Here is a 22,114-nt window from a genome sequence, read left to right on the forward strand (position 1 = left end):
CCTTACTGTATATTTGTGTCCCTGAAGAGGGAGGGGGGATTCCTCCAGCAGCCCCCTGCTGATAAGACTGATTCATTCTGCTGGGACACATCCTGTGAGGAGATGCTGGTGTTATCAACATGTGTTTATGTTAATTGAGAGAGCTGATCACATTAGCCACCAGCCCTGGCTAATAGACGAATGGTCTAGGCTGAGGAGGGGGGAGATTGTTGTTTGTATTGTTAATTGTATTAATGTGTGAAGCTCGGTGCCCACAAGACTGTCATCTGGTCTGGGTACATTTTGTAGTAAATTAGGTCATGTTAATTAGGTTAGCTTTGAGTCATCCCTGCTGTATAAAGGTCTGTGAGATCTCAAAATAAAGTTAGTTCTGATGTACTCCAAGACTGGTGTTGTCTAGTTCTTGGGGTTCCTATAGCCAGATCCATTGGACTCGTGTTCCAGAACTTAGGAAGCGGTATATGACGGAAGCACTCAAGCGGAGTGTGGGGCGTTCCGTGACACTAACCATGAGTGAAAGAAATGTTTTTGTGTTATTCATATTGTCTGAAAAATGGCTAAGAAATCATAAATTCTGCCAGGGTATGTAAACCTATGAGCACAACTGTGTATATATATATATATATATATATATTTTTTTTTTTTTATTTTTTTTTTTTACTTATCTAGCACAAACCTCTGCGACACCCACCCCCCTTAAATCCCCCCTCCCAGCACACATCCTGCCCTCAAATCACCCCCTCTAGCAATAATCCACCCCTCCCAGCACAAATCCTTTCCGCTCTTCTAGCACAAATCCTCTCCTCTCCCAAATTCCATTACTCCTCTCAGCATAAATCCACGTTGATTGACACCCCCTATCTCCTCCAGATCATATGGCCCCCTCCTCTTGTGCATGATACATGTCAGAGCCGAGGAGGAGCCTAACTTCTCTTGGCTCTGACGTGTACTCTTGATAGAGGCATCCAGTGGGAAAAATGCTGGCTGCTGCAGGAGGGGAGTTTGAGGAGGTAGGAACCTGGGGCACACTGCAAAAGATACAGGACAGGTGTCCTGGGTTCCCAGCAATAGCACATCCCTTTGTGTGATTGTGGGAAGCCAGGAATTTGCCATTCCAAACATCCTGTAGGTGGCAGCATAACCTTATCTCCATGAACGAAGAGGGAAAGGATTTATTAAAAAAAAAAACTATTCAAAATTATCAGTTAGATGATTAATTGGTTATTGCTTTAGTTCATCTTGTGGACAAAAGCTCCCACTTTCCCTGCAGATTCTTTTGTTGCAAACAAACGCTAGGTTTCCAAAGGACTTTCCCCACCCTGGACCACCAATGCCTCTTCGGCACTATATTGAAGCCTGTTGGTCAAGCCACACCCTCCTGAAGCCTCAAGCTACAAAATGCTAGAGAGGAAAAAATAATTTATTCTCTATGGAGCTGGTTCACATCTCCACTCAAAACGCTTGAAGCCAGAAGCCCCAAAACGCCTGAAGCTCAAACAAGTTCTGGAACTTTTTTTTAGGCAGATTACAGGCATTTTTCTGCTTTTTAGATTGGTGACCTTTTGATCTGTACAAAACTGCGGCAAAACGCAGCAAAAACATGCGACTTTCTGCCTAAAACAGCTACGCTCAGGTGTGAATGGGGACTAAAAGAATGGTATGTTTGATGAGTGCTACATGTTCCACGAAAAGCTATAATAATGGTCAGAGCCCAATTCACCTGCAGCTTTATGAACATATCTCACCGTTTTTTCATCCTTTATTCCAGTGCCCTTTGTCCCAACCGTCGCCTGGCATTCTGTTCTCTCCTAATTATATCACTGGGCGCAAACACATTGCTGAGATAAAATGTGCTAGACTGAAAATCTCTGCCTATTTCTATTACTGTGGTATATAAATAGAAAGGCAAACTGAAACTGAACACACTTTAATCTCTCTAGAAACTAGAGGTGAGTATATGTTAGTTTTGTAGGAGGAACTGGTATTTTGACGTTAAAAAACCCTGGTGTTAAGTAATGTAAGACTGTTTTACTATATTATAATAACTGTCCAGCATGTTTCAACAGAACAAGCAAGATAAATACAAAGACAGACGTCACTGACATTTTCTAGATATGTGATTTAGTTTGTTCTATTAAAAGAAAAGACCATTGTTGAAAATCTTCTGAAACTGCTAACTGGCGGTATTTCATTTTAGTACTTTCTTAAGTATTTGCCTGAAATAGACACACAAAAGTGAAGTCAGAGTCAACTCAGAACTCCCGGTCTGCAGACTTGTATTGGGTCAATAACCACAATGACAGTCTGCATTTTGCTCCCAGTACAAGTTTCCAATAAATACTGTATAATGTGACCTAGTCCAGTTTCTACAACACATTGGGGTTAATTTACTAAAACCGGAAAGAGCACAATCTGGTGCAGCTGTACATGGTAGCTTCCAGGTTTCTTTGTCAAAGCTTAAAGTGATTGTAAAGTCTAATTTTTTTCTATAAAAATAACAAACATGTTATACTTACATGCGCTGTTGCAGTGGATTTGCACAGAGTAGCCCTGATCATCCTCTTCTCAGGTTCCTCTTCGGCGCTCCTTGCCCCTCCCTCCCCCTGTTGAGTGCCCCCACAGCAAGAAGCCTGCTACGGGGGCAACTGAGCCAAGCCACAGCTCCCTGTGTCCATTCAGACACAGAGCTGCGGTTCATCCCCACTCTCTCTCTCTCCTGATTGGCTAACTGATTTTGATTGACAGCAACAGGAGCCAATGGCGCCACCACTGTGTCTCAGCCAATCAGAAGGGAGAGTCTCGGACGGCCGAGACACTCGTGGACATCTCGGGACAGAGATGGGGCTCAGGTAAGTATTAGGGGGGCAGAGGGGGGCTGCTGCACAGAGAAGGCCTTTTATCTTAATGCATGGAATGCATTAAGATAAAAAACCTGACTTCACAACCCCTTTCATTAAACAAGCTGAAGTGAGAAGCTGATTGGCTACAATGCACAGCTGCACCAGATTTTGCACTCTCCAGTTTTAGTAAATCAATACCACTATGCTCCTCATTATCATTTTGCCTTTCTGATTACTCATCTACTTAAATGTAAACCTAAACCGAATAACATTTAGTTTCCAAACGCCCCATGTATCATAAACAACTCTGTGTGACTTGATTTTGAAAATACATGTTTTATGGCTTTTCTCATCTTTTTTTGCATCTTGTGTTTTATGTAAAAAGTGATCCTAGCAGAGAGGTGTTAATTAGGGTGCCAGAATCTGTTTGCCTACAGGCTCAAGTTATCAAAATGTAATCCCGTTGATAATGATAACCACTTATGAACAAAGCAATGAGGATTTTTGTTAAGTAAATATTTTGGAATAATTTATGTATGCCATTTAAAGGGGTATTGAACCATAAAATAATAATAATATTTTGCAGGTTACCAATCCTTTAATGTGGTGGCTACCTTTATTTATTTAATTATTTATTTCACCTGGTGATCTGGCCAGTAGCATACTTCCTGTCTAAGGCCCCTTTCACACGAGGCGGACTCCGCTTCCACGGAGTCTGCCTCGGTCCGCCGGCTCAGTGGGAGATCTCTCCGTTGATCTCCGCTGAGCCGGAGGATGACAGGTCCCTCTCTGCTCACTGAGTGGGGAGGGGCTTGTCAGGAGGAGCATGTCCGCATGTCTGTTTACATCAGATCTCACCCGATCCGATGGCTATGGACCTGGACGTAGGGCCATCCGTCTGCTTTTAGCGGATCGGACCGGGTCGGATGTCAGCGGACATGTCTCCACTGACATCCGTCGCTCCATAGGCTAACATGGAGTGCCCGTTCAGGTCACAGGGGCCTTAGGCCTGATTCACACCTATGCATTTTTTGTGCTTTTTGCATTTTGCAGATTTGCACTACAGTCCATTTAACATGGTTTCCTATGGAACACGTTCTGTAGTGCAAATCTGTAAAATGCAAAAAGCACTAAAAATGCATAGGTGTGAATGAACCCCTAGGGAGTCTGCATTTTGGATGAAGTAGTAAAGCAGACTCCTTAGGACAGCAACATTGTCAGCCTGTGCAGAGGGTAGTGTTTGATGCACTAGGAGATTAAAGCTGGATACAAACTATACAATTTTCTGTAGATTTTTTCCTTCAGATTTACCAAAACCATATAATATGAGGTGAAACCTTAAGTGATTCAATTTGTATGCAATCAGGCAGGCCCTTGCACTACATGGTTTTGGTAAATCTGAAGGAAAGTAGACAACAAAAGTTGTATAGTGTATATGGGGTCTTGGATTTAGATGGACTTGAGTAACAAATTAAAATGCCAGCTAAAGCCCCATACACAATATTCGATTTCCTGCAGATTTTTGTCTTCAGATTTACCAAAACCATGTAGTGGTTTGTAAGGGCCTGCCTGATTGCATACAAATTGAAACTCTTAAGGGTTGACCTCATATCATATGTTTTTGGTAAATCTGAAGACAAAAATCTGCAGAAAATGTAATAGTGTGTATGAGGTCTAACACTTTCTTTAAGCAGTTAGAACAGTTTGTTTTTCCCTTTGGGATAAAGGCTTTACATAAATGAATAAAAGCTGGCAGTTGTAAACCCCCCCACACACACACACACACACACACACTCTCATCATTCTTAACCCTCTGGTACTTTTGCTGGACACCTTGGCTGTTCCTGGTTAAAGGAACAGACTTGCTGGTCAAATCACCGGATTAAAAGAAAAGAAAAAAAAATCAAATAGGAAATGAATGTAGTCATGATGAAACAATTGGTAAGCTGCGATATATAACATTTTTGATTTAGATACGCTTTAATCATTTTAACCAGTTAAGCGCCAGAATAATTTTCACATTTCACCTTTGGGCCTCCTAACCTGTCAATAACTGGTATTACAGTAGGAATCATTTACTAAAACTGAAGAGTGCAAAATCTACTGCAGTTCTGCATGGTAGCTTCTAACTTCAGCTTGTTCATTTAAAAGAGAAGAATGGGTTAACAAAAAAAAAGTATACTCACTCAGTTGGTCCAATGCTGCATCTGTCCCCCGCTGGCTCTAAGACCGAGAACTTAGCGATCAAAGACTGCTGATTGCTCAGTTCTCAGTGAGCAGAGAGTTGGTGACTGTCAGTCACCGGCTCTCTGCTCTGCCCCTCGAGCGCTCGCTGGAGCACTAAGCTGTGGAGCAGGTGGCTCAGGATCTTAGCGGCTCGCTGAGAGGCTGACCCAGCTGCCGGTTCCAGTCATCTGGGTGGAGCCTGACCATATGGCTGTGATCTTTTCAGAGCCTGGACCAGCAATGTGATGTCAGCTGACAGCGAGCTTTAGCATGCTATCGGATGAAAACGAGTCACAGGAGTGCAGAACAAACAGCACTCCTGTGATCCACAGGAGAAGTACAGTTAAAAGAGCTTTGGCTATACTTCTCCTTTAAGCTTTGACAAAAAATAATGGAAGCTGAATGGTTTCTATGCAGAGCTGCACCAGAATTTGCACACTCCAGTTTTAGTAAATCAACCCTAACACTTTTTTCTTGTTTTGGGACAATCAATGCTTCTATTTTGGTGGTAATGACTCCCAAGAGTTATTTAATTTCCTGTATAATAAAAATAGGAAAAATATGTAAAAAATAGAAACATATACTTAGTTTCAGTTTGGACAAGGATAATTTTAATACAGTAATGCCCCGTACACACGGTCGGACTTTGTTCGGACATTCCGACAATGAAATCCTAGGATTTTTTCCGACGGATGTTGGCTCAAACTTGTCTTGCATACACACGGTCACACAAAGTTGTTGGAAAATCCGATCGTTCTAAACGCGGTAACGTAAAACACGTACGTCGGGACTATAAACGGGGCAGTGGCCAATAGCTTTCATCTCTTTATTTATTCTGAGCATGCGTGGCACTTTGTCCGCCGGATTTGTGTACACACGGTCGGAATTTACGACAACGGATTTTGTTGTCGGAAAATTTTATATCCTGCTCTCAAACTTTGTGTGTCGGAAAATCTGATGGAAAATGTGTGATGGAGCCTACACACGGTCAGAATTTCCGACAACAAGGTCCTATCACACATTTTCCATCGGAAAATCCGACCGTGTGTACAGGGCATTAGTGTGACTGTGAAGTGCTACCTTTATAGTGCAACACGTCCCATTTACATTTGCACTAAAATTATGTTTCTGCCACAAAGTGTGGTATTATAACATTTTTACGTTATAAGAAAAAACAAACAAACAAAAAAAAACAATTAAGAGAAATAAAAAATATAAACAATAGCATAATTTTTTTGAACATAAAAATGGTGTGCATATTTTCTGTTATTTACTGTCACTTGTCACAATGCATTCCTGTATCATTACCTGTTAATTTAGAAGCTCGGATCCTGCATTCACCAATGATAATTTGCAAGTTGTTTCCGTTAATCCAACCTTCTTTTTTCCTGTTCAAATTCTTCACTAACCTATTTTCGTACAAACACAGACCTTAGCACCTTCATGTGACATTACTTAGAGGTAATTCATCACTCCTATCTTTTCTGAGATGCTGCTAATAAATGCTGAAAAAGACCAAGCAACAGCTGCTGCAGACTAAAATTCACTCAGCAAACATCTGCCTTCATTAGAATTACACACCAAACTTCTAGAGCATCAGTAAAAATGTATGTACGAGAAGGAAAAATAAGGAATATTATTAGCCAGATAGCAAGCAATTGTGCTGCAAGTTTGAAAAAGACTTGCTAAGCTATTGCTAGATTTGCCAGGCTTCACAGGTTTGTTGCACATTTGCAAAAGTGCACTGCATTGCATGACTTCAGATCAACTTTCTTTGAAAACATTCTGCAAGTCTGCTGCAAGTTCAGTTATGTTGCGCAATAGTCATCCCACCACAGGGGTCACTGTTACTTGCAGAGCTCTTGCTGTAGACTCACCACTGTAATGTTGCTCCTGCTAGAGCAGTGTTTCTCAACTCCAGTCCCCAAGGTGCCCCAACAGGTCATGTTTTCAGGATTTCCCTCAGATAAAACAGCTGTGGTAGTTACTAAGGCAGTAAAACTGATCAAATCACCTGTGCAAAATAATGGAAAGCCTGAAAACACGACCTGTTGGGGCGCCTTGAGGACTGGAGTTGAGAAACACTGTGCTAGAGACTTGCAAAATTTGCTACAAACTGGAAAAGTGTCAACTAGAACTTGTGCTTCAAGTGCTCTGCAAGTGTACAACTTGCCAGTGAAAATGTGCAGCAAGTTAACTGACTTATAATTCAAGACTGTCACAAATTTGTGGCAAGTTATCTTTGCTATCTGGGTAAACAGGAATGTTGTGTATGGTCTTATCAACTACAGAAATCACAGTGAGACTTTCAAACACCTACAGTCAGGCCCAGGACTGGCCATAGGGCACACCGGTTAGCTGACCTGTGGCCCTGAATACGGAGGAGCTGGAGGAAACGCAGGACCAGAGAGAAAGTGAGTGTGGCTCCCCCTTCACCTGGATAGGAGGAGCGACAGGGCAGCTTCATATAGACGAATCAATCTATCTATTTTCCTCCTGCAGCCTCCCAAAGCCCGCTTCTCCTCCCCGCAGGCATTCAGAGGCTGCAGGAAGAAAATGGAGAGATTGATTCTTTTATATGCAGCGGCTCCTTCTATCCAGCTTCTTTCTGCTGCCCCCCATGCTCTCAGGCCCCACCTGTGCTCTCCAGCCCCCCCTGGTCTCCACCCCGCGCTCTCAGGCTGCCCCCAGTGCTCTCAGCCCCCCCGTGCTCTCAGCCCCCCATGCTCTGTGTCCCCCTTGCTCTCCACCCCCTTATGCTCTATGTCCACCCCTCCCTGTGCTGTTCACCCCCCATGCTTTGCAGCTCCCTGTGCTCTTTCCCGGCCCCCCTTGCCTCCGTGAGGATAGAGAGTGGGAAAGGGGCTGGTAAATATGTCATGGGCTGCTTAGTCTAAAATGCCCAGGCCTATTTTTTGTCCCAGGCCGGGCCTGCCTACAGTCAGAGATTTGAGAAGTCATTATTTACTAACTACTGAGGAAGAACTGGAAGCACCAACATTTTGTGAGTTTCAGTGGCCTCCATTGTTGCAGCATATGTAATCAGGATCATCAGAAACATCTCCCATGCTGCAAAAATCTGTGTGAAGTGTAATGATCATAACACGCTAGATGCCATCACTATATGACTTTAAAAAAAGTCAGTATTTGAAAAACATTTTGAATGTGCCCCAGCAATGCACTGGATGCTATATTGATGATAAGAATAAGTAATTTATTTTGTCTAAAAACTTAACAATATCAGCAATCACTTCCCTCATGCCTATATAGTACAAGTTTACTTCAAAGCTTATCTAAACCCCCAAAAATATTATATATTGCAGTTTACCAGTCCTTAGATGTGGCTGCATTAGTTTTAATTTTTTTTTCAGGCTAAGAACACTTTTAGCAAGTAAAAAAAAAATAACTTGATTTTGCAAGAAATGCAGTGTCTTTCCTCTGATCTTAAAAGAAAGCAGAAATATACAGTATTTATCATGTAAACTATAACCCCAATGCAAAAAACGTTGGAACACTGTGTAAAATCTAATATCATAAACCCATTATTTATTCACAACAGAAAACAGAAAATATATCAAATGTTTCAACTAAAAAAAAAGGATAATTTTAACAAAGAAATTAGGTGGTTTGAAGCAGCAACACGTCTCAAGACAGTTGGAACAGGACCATGCTTACCATGAGGTAGCATCCCCTCTTCTTTTAACATTACTCTGTAAATGTCCAATCAAGTCCAACCTATGTGTGTGACTATATGTCAGTATTACATTACATATCTCTGTATGTTGCAGTCGTTCAGGTGCTTATCTAATAGTTTCTTGAAACTACCGATGGCCCCGACCCCCCCCCCCCCCCCGCTGAGACCACCGCCTGTGGAAGGGAATTCCACATCCTTGCCACTCTTACAGTAAAGAACCCTCTACGTAGTTTAAGGTTAAACCTCTTTTCTTCTAATTTTAATGAGTGGCCACAAGTCTTGTTAAACTCCCTTCTGCAAAAAAGTTTTATCCCTAATGTGGGGTCACCAGTATGGTATTTGTATATTGAAATCATATCCCCTCTCAAGCATCTCTTCTCCAGAGAGAATAAGTTCAGTGCTCGCAACCTTTCCTCATAACTAATATCCTCCAGACCCTTTATTAGCTTTGTTTCCCTTCTTTGTACTCGTACTCGCTCCATTTCCAGTACATCCTTCCTGAGGACTGGTGCGGCCGGACCAGAGTCTTGTAGAGCGGGAGAATTATCGTTTTATCTCTGGAGTTGATCCCCTTTTTAATGCATGCCAATATTCTGTTTGCTTTGTTAGCAGCAGCTTGGCATTGTATGCCATTGCTGAGCCTATCATCTACTAGGACCCCCAGGTCCTTTTCCATCCTAGATTCCCCCAGAGGTTCTCCCCTCAGTGTATAGATTGCATTCATATTTTTGCCACCCAAATGCATTGTTTTACATTTTTCTACATTGAACCTCATTTGTCATGTAGTTGCCCACCCCATTAATTTGTTCAGGTCTTTTTGCAAGGTTTCCACATCCTGCGGAGAAGTTATTGCCCTGCTTAGCTTAGTATTGTCTGCAAATACAGAGATTGAACTGTTTACCCCATCCTCCAGGTCGTTTATGAACAAATTAAAAAGGATTGGTCCCAGTACAGAACCCTGGAGGACCCCACTACCCTCCCCTGACCATTCCGAGTACTCCCCATTTATCACCACCCTCTGAACTCACCCCTTGTAGCCAGTTTTCAATCCATGTACTCACCCTATAGTCTTGTAAATAGTCCCTTATCATCCCCTCCAAGAGTTTACATACTATTGATGTTAGGGTAACTGGTCTGTAATTCCCAGGGATGTATTTTGGGCCCTTTTTAAATATTGGTGCTACATTGGCTTTTCTCCAATCAGCTGGTACCATTCCAGTCAGTAGACTGTCAGTAAAAATTAGGAACAATGGTCTGGCAATTACTTGACTGAGTTCCCTAAGTACCCTTGGGTGCAAGCCATTTGGTCCTGGTGGTTTATTAATGTTAAGTTTCCCAAATCTAATTTTAATTATGCCCTCTGTTAACCATGGAGGTGCTTCTTGTGATGTGTCATGAGGATAAACACTGCAGTTTTGGTTACTGAAGCCCCCCGATTCCCTCGTGAAGACTGAGGAGAAGAATAAATTCAATACCTTCGCCATCTCCACATCCTTTGTAACCAGATGTCCTTCCTCATTCTTTATGGGGCCAATATTGTCTGTGCTTCCTTTTTTACTGTTTACATACTTAAAGAATTTCTTAGGATTTTTTTTGCTCTCCTCCGCTATGTGTTTTTCATGTTCTATCTTAGCCGTCCTTATTGCACCCTTACATTTCTTGTTGCATTCTTTATAAAGTCTGAGTTCTGATGATCCTTCAACCTTGTATTTTTTGAAGGCCTTCTCCTTTGCTTTTATATGCATTTTTACATTGGAGTTAAGCCATCCAGGACTTTTGTTCGCTCTTTTAAATGTATTACCCAATGGGATGCATTGGCTAATGCCCTTATTTAATATGCTCTTAAAGCAAACCCGTCTCTCCTCCATGTTCTTTGTTCCTAAGATTTTATCCCAATTTATGCCTTCTAGCAAGGTTTGCAGTTTAGGGAAGTTGGCTCTTTTGAAATTCAGTGTCTTTGTATTCCCCTATGTTTCCTATTTGTGTGATTTATACTGAAGCCAATTGACCTGTGATCACTGTTATCTAAATTGCCCCGTATTTCCACATCCGTGATCAGGTCTGTATTGTTGGTAATCAGTAGATACAGTAACGCTTTATTTCTAGTTGGTGCATCTACCATCTGACCCATAAAATTGTCCTGCAAAACATTTAGGAACTGGGAGAGAAATGTTGTCCCGTTCTTGCCTGATATAGGATTCTAACTGCTCAAAAGTCCTGGGTCTTCATTGTTGTATTTCTCATTTCAAGATGCGCCAAATTCTTTCAATTGGTGAAAGGTCTGGACTGCAGGCAGGCCAGTTAAGCACCCAGACTCTTCTACTACGAAGACGTGCTGTTATCATAGATGCAGTATGCGGTTTAGCATTGATATTTTTCTTTCTAACCTAATTCCTTGCAAAATGTTCTTCCAGCTCTTCCTTGTTTGTACCACTTTGCCAGCTTGTTGCCCTGTCCCAACTTTTTTGAGTTGTGTTGCTGCCATCATTTTCAAAATTATCTTTTTTTTTTTCTTAAAATGCTACATTTTCTCAGTTTAAACATATGATATGTTTACTATTGTGAAAAAATATTGGTTTATGAAATTTGCAAATCATTGCATTCTGTTTTTATGTAGATTTTTAAACAGCGTCCTAAATTTTCAGGAACTGTGGTTGTACTAGTCCTAGCAATCCATGTAATAGAGATGAACAGTGTTTGAAGTCCAGCCTGTGTGACAATCATGACTCCCTCCAGTATAGAAAACAGCAAGTGTGTTATTAGCAGGATTACTAGAATAAAGCAGGAATGAAAATAAAGTAAAAAAGACAGGAAAAAATTAACGCAGCCACCACCTCTAAGAATTGGTAAGCTGAAATATATTAAATTCCTTTTTTTAGTTTTACATAAGCTTTAAAAGAAAAGTATAACAGGGAGCACATATTTAGAGTTAAAGTGTTTGTAACCCTAAAGAAAAAAAAAATGGATCCTGTTCCTTCAAAGCATGTTATACAGCACAGTGCTTGTGCTGTGTAATTTGGCCCCCTGTATCACCTGAAATACCTGGTTGATCCTGCCTGGTTCTGCCCTCCCCCCTGTAAACTGACCACAGTTCATCATGGCTGCTGAGCCCTGACACCATGGTCAGTTTATGTGCCTCCGTCATCTGCTGTGTCTCCTCTCTCCCCCGATCCCCTCCCTGCCTATCAGCTACGATCTGCTCCACGGGCCTCCCTTCCTGCTGCTAAAATAACAGTGTCATGTCCCTACAATCCACTCTGTTAGATAATAACATGTGCCCGCTTGTATGTCCTTTATTAAAAAAAGCCGATTTATACCTTCTATCAGAGTGCCTCCCAACGCTCACGTGACTACTCATCTCTCTCTTCCTATCCTCCCCTCCTCTCTGCTGACGTCAGCGGGAGTTCTCGGCCCCTCCCACTGTACCTGTCAGACTGTGAGAGGAGAGAGGTGAGGAGTCACGGGAGACGCTCTGAAATAAAAGGACATACAGTGGGTCACATGTTGCTATCAGTGTGGATTGTAGGAACATGACAAGTGGCTTTACAACCACTTTAATATTGCAGCATTTCTCTTAAAGTATTTTTTTTATATCTTGTAGGCAACTTTGACCATAGATATTTTTATGATTCTATTAAATTTGTAGATTTACTAGGGAACTCTTACTGGCTCAGTGCAATTACTATCTTTGAAAGCAGAATCTATTAAAAATAATTTATCTAGTAGTGATGTGGGAAAGGGTCAGAACCTCTGCTAGAATTTTATTTCTGACATTTGTTTTTTCTTCTAATTTTTAAAGGTACAAAAAGAATAATTAGCTCAATGTCACTACCTACTGAATGGTGGAAATTACAGCGAACAGTCTATGCCACAGCTCTTTGTAACACTATTTTATTTGAAACTCAATTAAAGAAATCCTAAGATTTCCCTCCAGCACATGGACATTGAAGTCAGATGCTTGCATTTATCTGAATCTTTAAAGAAAATCTCTACCAAACATGAAATGCTAAACTAAAACCAGATGTTAGTTGTAGGTACTAACTGCCTTTGGAAATCTTCAGCAGAAGAAGCCAAGCTTTCCGCTTCCACACTTCTCTGTTGAATAATGAGGCTGCCTATCACAGTGTTGGCCTAGCAGTGCCGACTACAGGAGGAGAAAATGGCGGGCAGGGTTGAGCTCCTCTTCTTCCAATAAAGTCAAAATTTGCTTAAAGTGCATTCCTTGCATTAAGGTAAAAAATGTTTAGGCATCGACATCCCCCTCACCCCTCCCCCTTCCTTTTTACTTACTTGAGCCCTCAATTCAGCACTGTGCACATCTGCATCTCTTCTCTCCCCTCACTTCCAGGTCTCACTGGCTTTGCTGGGGCACCCGGAGCTCGTGCTGTCAATCAAAGCCAGTGACGAGGGAGTAGGGGGCAGGACGAGCCCCACTGTCTGTGTCAAATGGACTCAGCAGCTGGGCTTGGGAGCAAGCATGCACGAGTGCCCACATGGGAAGCAGCTTCCCATGGGGGCACTGGACAAAGAGGAGAGGCCAGGAGCACCGGCAGGGCACCCGAGAAGAGGAGGTTCATGGCCGCTCTGTGCAATTCCATTGCACAGAGCAGGTAAGTATAGATATGTTTGTTATTTTAAAAAAAATACATTAACAATTGCTTTAAAGCCCTTAATATTCATAACCTGTAGATTAATGATTCCTATTAACATGAAAACTGTACACGCCACTTTGCTTTTTTTGGGAAACACACCGCATGCATGAATATGATCACATACAGCCATTAATTTGTATTGCAATGCTTATATATGCCCGCACACCACGGATCATCTAGTATTGTCCAAAGGTTTTAGTGAAGAATGATCAAATCACAGAGGACAAAGTATAACATTTTGGACCCCGCGCATGACCCCTTAGTCGGGCATGTGCAATATTGCATGCGGCACCTGTGGCTCCCTGGGAACAGGTAAGTACTGGGGATTTTAGGCTTGAGGACACAGACGCTAATAAACATAGGCCTATAAAAAATGCACTCCATACAGTGTATTCATTAAAAGTCATTAAATATATTTTCACACAGAGCTAGCAAAAATAACTGAATCTCTATATATCTGAGGCTCCTGTAATCCCCTGCAGGGCAGTACTCTTATGTAAAGAAGGAACAACACTCTGAGCCAGTCATGGCCACTCATTTACACATTGCTGATAGTCAACACCTGAAAATGTTTACAGGAGATACTATATATAGCAGAGTGTTGACCTTATCAGTGTGCTGATTCTCCTTTATTGTCCAATCACAGGCTGAAGTAGGTTGACAATCAAGTTGTGTTGCTTAACTACAACAGAGGAAAGTGAGGTAATTGACCTGGTTATGTGGTTTGGAAGGGGTGTCTGTAGCACAATTGGAATACTTTTGACAAGTAAAGTAGTTCATGCAAATGTACTTCAGTGTTATCTTTGCTGCTTTAATGTGACCTTATTTTTCTTGCCTACACAGTAGTGTTTTTCCTTTGGCTTTTGGTACTGAGTTAGAAATGGTTGTTAATCAGTTTCAGATGCTTATGTGTTAATGAAATGAACAAAAAGTGCACTAGATGGGCAACAATGAGACGACCTCCAAAACAGGAACTGTGCCTACTCTTTTTTGACTGTTTTTCACTAGTTTTGCATTTGGCTAGTGTCAGTGTCACTATTGGTAGCATGAGGCAATACCTGGACCCTATAGAGGTTGCACAGGCAGTCCAACTCCTCCAGGATGGCACATCAATATGTGCCATTGCCAGAAGTTTTTTTTTTCCATAAATTTTTTATTGAAATTAAAAACAGGTAAATGTTTACAGTTTGAACAGCATGCACACCATACAAAAAAAATATTGTGGACTACAAATGTCCTTTAGATAATTTCATGTACCAGAGAGAAAAACAGAATGCACAACAATCAGGGAATCATAAGAGCATAATCTCCATTTGGCACATTGGAAACGTACCTAACCATTGCTATATGTATATGCAACAGGGAAGGGGGAAAGAAAAGGGGAGGAGGGACACTGGAAAGAGGAGTCTGCGGAGTATGGAATGACAAAGTTAGAGTGATGAGCCCCACCGCCTCCGTTCCCCCCCCCCCCCCCCCCCAGCCATATCCTTTTTGATTAAATGATCGTAAAGTATATGTGTAGTGCGCAAATCGACACCTTGTCTAGAAATTGGCAATTTGGAAATAATCGGTCGTTTTAAAATGGGTCCAGCATGCCCACGTTCTCGTGAATTTATGTATCTGTTCTTGGGAGATGTGTATCAGTTCCTCCATCTCTTCTATTTTGGAAAGCTTGGCGAACCACTCTCCAACAGTTGGTGGGGTATTAGATCGCCAGTGTATCCGAACACACAGTTTTGCCGCATTCACCATGTGCATAGCTAGGGATTTGTAGTAAGCACTTTTACACAATGTTGTGTGATGCAATAAATATTGCGCTGGAGTATAATTTAAGGTATATGTGGTGACCTGTAAGATGATTTCATGTACCTTTTTCCAGAAAAGCTGGATGGAGTCACAGTCCCACCAAACGTGCAGCATAGTGCCTTCTGCTTTACCACATCTCCAGCACATGTTAGGTATGGATGATGAGAATTTGTGGAGTAGGGAGGGAGTTCTGTACCACCGCATTTCGATTTTATAACAGTTTTCCTGAATAGCTACGTTCATGGAGCCCTTGTGTGTGTATTCGTGTATAATTTCCCACTCCTCATAGGATAAGGAAATCTGAAGTTCCTTACCCCATGTGGTGCATGCGGGATCTCTGGTGATATTAGGCTCTTCCAGTAACATAATGTAAAGGAGGGATATTAAATGCCTTTGTCGCGTTTTTCTTGTATAAAGGGATTCAAATGGTGTAAGCTGTCTTGTTCATGTTGATTGTGATGTTTGTGTAGACAAGAAGTTTCGTATCTGTCTAAACGACCAGAAGGGGAAAGATTTGGTTAATGAAACGTCAACCAGGTTGTCGTAAGAGCAGGGATCGCCTTTAAAAAAAAAAGTGTTGCGCCCTCATATCATTGTAGGGCCATTCACGACTCAGAAATTAGCCTACATTACCTGGTGGGAAATCAGGGTTTCCTTTTAATGTGGTTAAGGGCCCTGGAACCGAGGAAAGGACTGTAGATTTAGCTGCCCATGTGAAAGCCACCAGGCATGGGTGAATAAGTGGATGTGTCAAGGACTGTGTTGGCCAATGTCTAGGCGAGAGCCAGGGGAGATCTTGGACTAGGAATTGTGTAAAAGAGTTTTCTATACATACCCATAACTTTTTATCATTGTGAATATTCCAGTCAATGATTTTAGTGAGATGGCAAGCCAAATAATATTTATAAAGATCAGGCAAGCCTATTCCTCCACTAGTCTTGAGTATATTTGATACGTGGTGGAGAGTTCTTCCAAATCAACGTTGAACAGGCTTGTCTGTATGGTGTGAAGAAGGCTGTCGGGAGATGTTTTGGGATGGTCTGCATCAAGTAAAGAAAGCGTGGAAGAATAGTAATTTTAAGCAAGGCCGAACAGCCAAACCAGGAGACATTTAGGCCTGCCCAATCCTTTAGATCTGATTTTGTTTTGTTCAAAGTTACATGAAAATTGTATTTGTACAAATCTGACAGTTTAGTTGTGATCTGAATACCCAGGTATGTGATTGCATCTCTCTTCCATTGGAATGGGAAGGAGCCCTGGCAATGGTCTGTGTCCTGTGAGAAGAGCGAGACATTCAGTGCATGAGATTTTCACTACTGCTTAGAAGTGCACGGTGGTGGTGTTTTCACTTTGAAATAAGGACTTGGAGAAATCCCCTTGATGTCATTTATATGAACTTTTAATAATTTTAGCGCAGCTTTTTACAGGACTCTAGATTTTGGTGTTATCGCACTATATGCTGCTGCTTATATGTTTTTGTGTTAGCGCGGTTCTTCCCATTTACATGAGATTTTGTACATTGCCAGAAGTTTTGCTGTGTCTCCCAGCACAGTCTCAAGAGCATGGAGGAGATTCCAGGAGACAGGCAGTTACTCTAGGAGAGATGGTAAGGGCCGTAGAAGGTCCTTAACCCATCAGCAGGAACGGTATCCGCTTCTTTGTGCAAGGAGGAACAGGATGAGCCCTGCCAGAGCCCTACAAACTGACCTTCAGCAGACCACTGGTGTGAATGTCCCTGCCCAATACAATCAGAAACAGACTTCATGAGGGTGGCCTGGAGCTCGATCGGCATTTGCGATTGAACACTAGAATTATCAGGTCCGCCACTGGTGCCCTGTGATTTTCACAGATGAGGTCAGGTTCACCCAGAGCACGTGACAAATGTGAAAGGGTCTGAAGAAGCCGTGGAGAATGTTATGCTGCCTGCAACATTGTTCAGCATGACCGGTTTGGTGGTGGGTCAGTGATGGTCTGGGGAAGCATTGGACCCATTGTCAAACCCTACTCTGGTGCAGTGGGTCCTACGTTCCTCCTGGTGCATGACAATGCCCAGCCTCATGTGGCGAGAGTATGCAGCCAGTTCCTGGAGGATGAAGGAATTTATACCACTGAATGGCCTTCACACTCACCTGACCTGAATCCAATAGAACACCTCTGGGACATTATGTTTCGGTCCATCCGACGCCACTAGGTTGCATCTTAGGCTGTTCAGGAGCTCAGTGATGCCCTGGTCCGGATCTGGGAAGAAATACCCCAGGACACCATCTGTCGTCTCATTAGGAGTATGCCCCAGCATTGTCAGGCATGCATACAAGCACGTGGGAGCCATACAAACTACTGAGTACCATTCTGAGTTGCTGCAATGAAATTTCAGCGAAATGGACAAGCCTACTGCATCATTTATTCACTTTGATTTTCAGGGTGTCTTTGAATTCAGCTCTCTGTAGGTTGATAATTTTCATTTCCATCAAACAATGTGGCATCCTTTAGACATCACCCAGTCCATATCAATATAGAAATACAGCATGATATTTTTTCCCATTGGGATCTGATGTGTTTTTAAAGTTTTCCTTTAATTTTTTTGAGCAGTGTATAAAACATATGTACTCAAATCTGCTATCAAACTAAAGCCCTACGGGCACCAGAAAAGGTGTGTAATATTAAGGGACAGACTAGAAAGGCGAGAAGTTCACATCTCTGAAACAAAAAGCTAAAAACAAAACAAAAAAAAACCTTTGTGGTCCTGTTATGCCGCATACACACGACCGGTTTTGCCGTCGGAATAAACTCCGAAGGTTTCTCCGTTCAAGCGGTCTTGCCTACACACGGTCAAATCAAAGTCCGAACGTCCTAAACATGGTGACATACAGCACGTACGACAGGACTATAAAAAAGAAAGTTCAATAGCCAGTAGCCAATAGCTTCTGTCTCGTACTTGCTTCAGAGCATGCGTCGTTTTTGGTCCGTCGGAACAGCATACAGATGAGCGGTTTTCCCAATAGGAATTGGTTCCGTCGGAAATATTTAGAACATGTTCTATTTCTAGGTCCGTCAGAATTTAAAAAAAAAAAGTTCGATGAGGATCACACACGATCGGAATATAAGATGAAAAGCTTCCGTCGGACTTTTTCTGTCGGACATTTCGCTTGTGTGTACGCGGCTTAAGAGAGAAGGGCTGTAGGGCTGTGGAGCTGAAGTGGTTAAAGGAACACGAAATGTGCATACTAATAAATAAGCAAATGCTGATTCACATAAAAAGTAATGTAATGAATGTAAAACTAAATTAAATATTCAAAAACATTTGCTAAAAAAAAGAAACATTTTGCTAATGATTGTTACTGTTTTTCATAATCAAACACATGAACCTGACATTTATCATCACCGCTACAAGTTGAATATTACAAGTCACACGTTGATTTATACTGGTATGCAATAAACTCACAGGACTGAAAAATGCTTGTATTATACACGTTGGTTGCTAAAAATATGTCAAATAAGCCTTTATAATAGGAAAAACCTACAGAGCTGAGTTGGGAAAATATTTCCTTACATAAAGAAACTCTGAACATTACAGTGATCCAGGGCCGTTTTTAAGGCAGGGCAAAAGGGGCAGCTGCCCTGGGCCCTGTCATTGTTGTGGGGCCCAAAGCAGCTGTCTTATACATGCCAACTATCCCAGTTTAAATTCCTTTGCCCCTTGAAGTTTTAGTTCCATGCTGTGTCCTGATATCTCAGTGTGAAGTGCTGCTACTAATGCTGCCCAGCTCTGCCCTATTGTGTTGTACAAATGACTCACCTGCAGACTCTGTGTTTACATGTAAATAACCTGCAATCATATGTAAATAACGGAGGCATTCATATGCAAATAGCTGCATGCGACAGCATACATATGTAAATAAAGGTGGCATTCATATGTATATCATGCCCCCTACAGTGAGGGGATGATGTGCTGTAACCTCTAGCAACCAATCAGTGAGCAGTATTACTGTACAGTAATATCTAGCAACCAATCAAGCAGAAATCATGTGCTGTAACCTCTAGCAACTAATCAGTGAGCCGTAATGTGTGCTGTAACCTCTAGCAACCAGTCAGTGACCGGTAATGATACACTGTAACCTCTGGCAACCAGTCGCAATCACTGTCTGATCTGATACAGTAAACTGATTTTAAGTCTAGCTGCTATTTATTGTATGTCTCAAAGCAGGTGAAGAGCGAAACTGTATGGGGGGGGGGCAAGAAAATGTTTGCCCAGGGTCCAATCGATATTAAAGACGGCCCTGCAGTGATCATAACAACAAGTGTAAAAAAAATATTTTTAGCCATATACAAATTTATCATCTTTTCTACCATACATGAATAAATATATTTATATGAATCTCGATCATATTAAAAGAGGTTTTGCTTTTTTTTCAATATCTTCATCAAAGCCTATATATCAATTTCACACCCTCCCCTCTATATACTGTAGAAACATATGGTCAATTCACACTGCATCTGGTATTTTTATTGCAGTGTATTATTTTCTATTCTGTGCTCTTAGAAAGTGTGCTTTCAGGTAGGGATGGGCCGGACGCCCCGTTCGGTTCGCACCAGAACATGCGAACAGGCAAAAAATTTGTTCGAACACATGAACACCGTTAAAGTCTAGGGACACAAACATGAAAAATCAAAAGTGCTAATTTTAAAGGCTTATATGCATGGTATTGTCTTAAAAAGTATTTGGGGACCTGGGTCCTGCCCCAGGGGACATGTATCAATGCAAAAAAAAGTTTTAAAAATGGCCGTTTTTTCAGGAGCAGTGATTTTAATAGTGCTTAAAGTGAATCAATAAAAGTGTAATATTCCTTTAAATTTCGTACCTGGGGGATGTCTATAGTATGCCTGTAAAGTGACGCATGTTTCCCGTGTTTAGAACAGTCTGACAGCAAAATTACATTTCTAAAGGAAAAAAAGTCATTTAAAACTACTTGCGGCTATAATGAATTGTCGGTCCGGCAATACACATAAAAGTTCATTGATAAAAATGGCATGGGATTCCCCCACAGGGGAACTCCGAACCAAGATTAAAATAAAAAATGCATGGGGGTCCCCCTAAATTCCATACCAAGCCATTCAGGTCTGTTATGGATATTAAGGGGAACCCCGCACCAAATTTTTTAAAAAAATGGCATGGGGGTCCCCCTCCAAATCCATACCTATACCACACCCTTCAGGTGTGCTATGGATTTTAAGGGGAACCCCCGCGCCAATTTTTTTTTTAAAAATGGCGTGGGGTCCCCCCAAAAATCCATACCAGACCCTTATCTGAGCACGCAACCTGGCAGGCCACAGGAAAAGAGGGGGGGACAAGAGAGCGCCCCTCCTCCTGAACTGTACCAGGCCACATGCCCTCAACATTGGGAGGGTGCTTTGGGGTAGCCCCCCAAAGCACCTTGTCCCCATGTTGATGGGGAGAAGGGCCTCATCCCCACAACCCTTGCCCGGTGGTTGTGGGGGTCTGCGGGCGGGGGGCTTATTGGAATCTGGAAGCCCCCTTTAACAGGGGGACCCCCAGATCCCGGCCCCCCCCCTCTTTGAAATGGTAACGGGTACATTGTACCTGTACCATTTCACACAAAAAAGTGTGAAAATGGTAAAAAAAAACAACACACACCGTGGGAGAAGTCCTTTATTAAAAAATAAAAAAATAAAACTGTCCCACGTAGTCCATTCACCTCCGCAGACGGACCAAAAAAAAAATAAAGAAGATCTGCCTCCATGGGAGGCACACGCCATATGACGAGTCTTCACAGGTGACAGCTCTTTTAAAACTGTGGGCGGGGCCACATGGTGGCGGGGCAACCCGGTCCGCTCCCTCTGACGCTACAGGAAAGCCATAGGGATGTCCCTGTGTGTCAGAGGGGGGCGGACCGGGTGGCCCCGCTGCCTTCTGGCGCTATGGGGGAAGCCATAGGGATGTCCCAATGCGTCAGAGGAGGGTGGACCGGGTGGCCCCATCCCCCTCTGACGCTACAGGGGAAGCCATAGGGATGTCCCCGTGTGTCAGAGGGGGGCGGGGTGACAGGGAAGTCCCCGTGTGTCTGAGGGGGCAGGGTCACCCGACGACAGCACTGTGCGGCCCCGCCCACAGTTTTAAAAGAGCTGTCACCTGCGAGGATGCGTCATATGGCGTGTGCCTCCCATGGAGGCAGATCTTCTTTATTTTTTTTTCAGTCGATCAGCGGTGGTGAATGGACTATGTGGGACAGTTTTATTTTTACCCCGCTGTGTGTTGTTTTTTTTTTTAACATTTTCACACTTTTTTTTTTAAATGGTACGGGTACAATGTAACCGTTACCATTTCAAACAGGGGGAGGCCAGGATCTGGGGGTCCCCTTGTTAAAGGTGGATTCCAGATTCCGATATGCCCCCTGCCCGCAGACCCCCACAAGGGTTGTGGGGATGAGGCCCTTCTCCCCATCAATATGGGGACAAGGTGCTTTGGGGTGCTACCCCAAATCACCCTCCCAATGTTGAGGGCATGTGGCCTGGTACGGTTCAGGAGGGGGGGGCGCTCTTTTGTCCCCCCCTCTTTTCCTGCGGCCTGCCAGGTTGCGTGCTTGGATAAGGGTCTGGTATGGATTTTTGGGGGACCCCACACCATTTTTCTTTTAATTTTGGCGCGGGGTTCCCCTTAAAATCCATACCAGACCTGAAGGGCCTGGTATGGAATTTAGGGGGAACTCCATGCATTTTTTTTTTTTTTTAATTTTGGTTCGGGGTTTCCCTGTGGGGGAATCCCATGCCATTTTTATCAATGAACTTTTATGTGTATGGCCGGACCGAAAATTCATTATAGCCGCGAGTAGTTTTAAATTACTTTTTTTCCTTTAGAAATGTAATTTTGCTGTCAGACT

The 22,114-nt window shown here is 42.6% G+C and overlaps 1 protein-coding gene across 4 annotated transcripts in view; it reads right to left on the minus strand.

Moving 5' to 3' along the window:
• Positions 1–22,114, minus strand: part of MCF2 (MCF.2 cell line derived transforming sequence) — a 256,235-nt gene that overhangs the window by 8,029 nt on the left and 226,092 nt on the right. For 3 of the 4 annotated variants that reach the window (XM_073599249.1, XM_073599248.1, XM_073599252.1), the window contains one exon: positions 6,375–6,475. The exons of the other annotated variant lie outside the window; for it this stretch is intronic. In XM_073599249.1, the coding sequence (XP_073455350.1) occupies positions 6,375–6,475 (101 nt within the window). The remainder of the gene's footprint in view (positions 1–6,374; positions 6,476–22,114) is intronic. 4 annotated transcript variants of the gene reach the window in all.

This window comes from Aquarana catesbeiana, linkage group LG09 (assembly GCF_042186555.1).
Source record: "Aquarana catesbeiana isolate 2022-GZ linkage group LG09, ASM4218655v1, whole genome shotgun sequence".
Classification (NCBI taxonomy): Eukaryota; Metazoa; Chordata; class Amphibia; order Anura; family Ranidae; genus Aquarana; species Aquarana catesbeiana.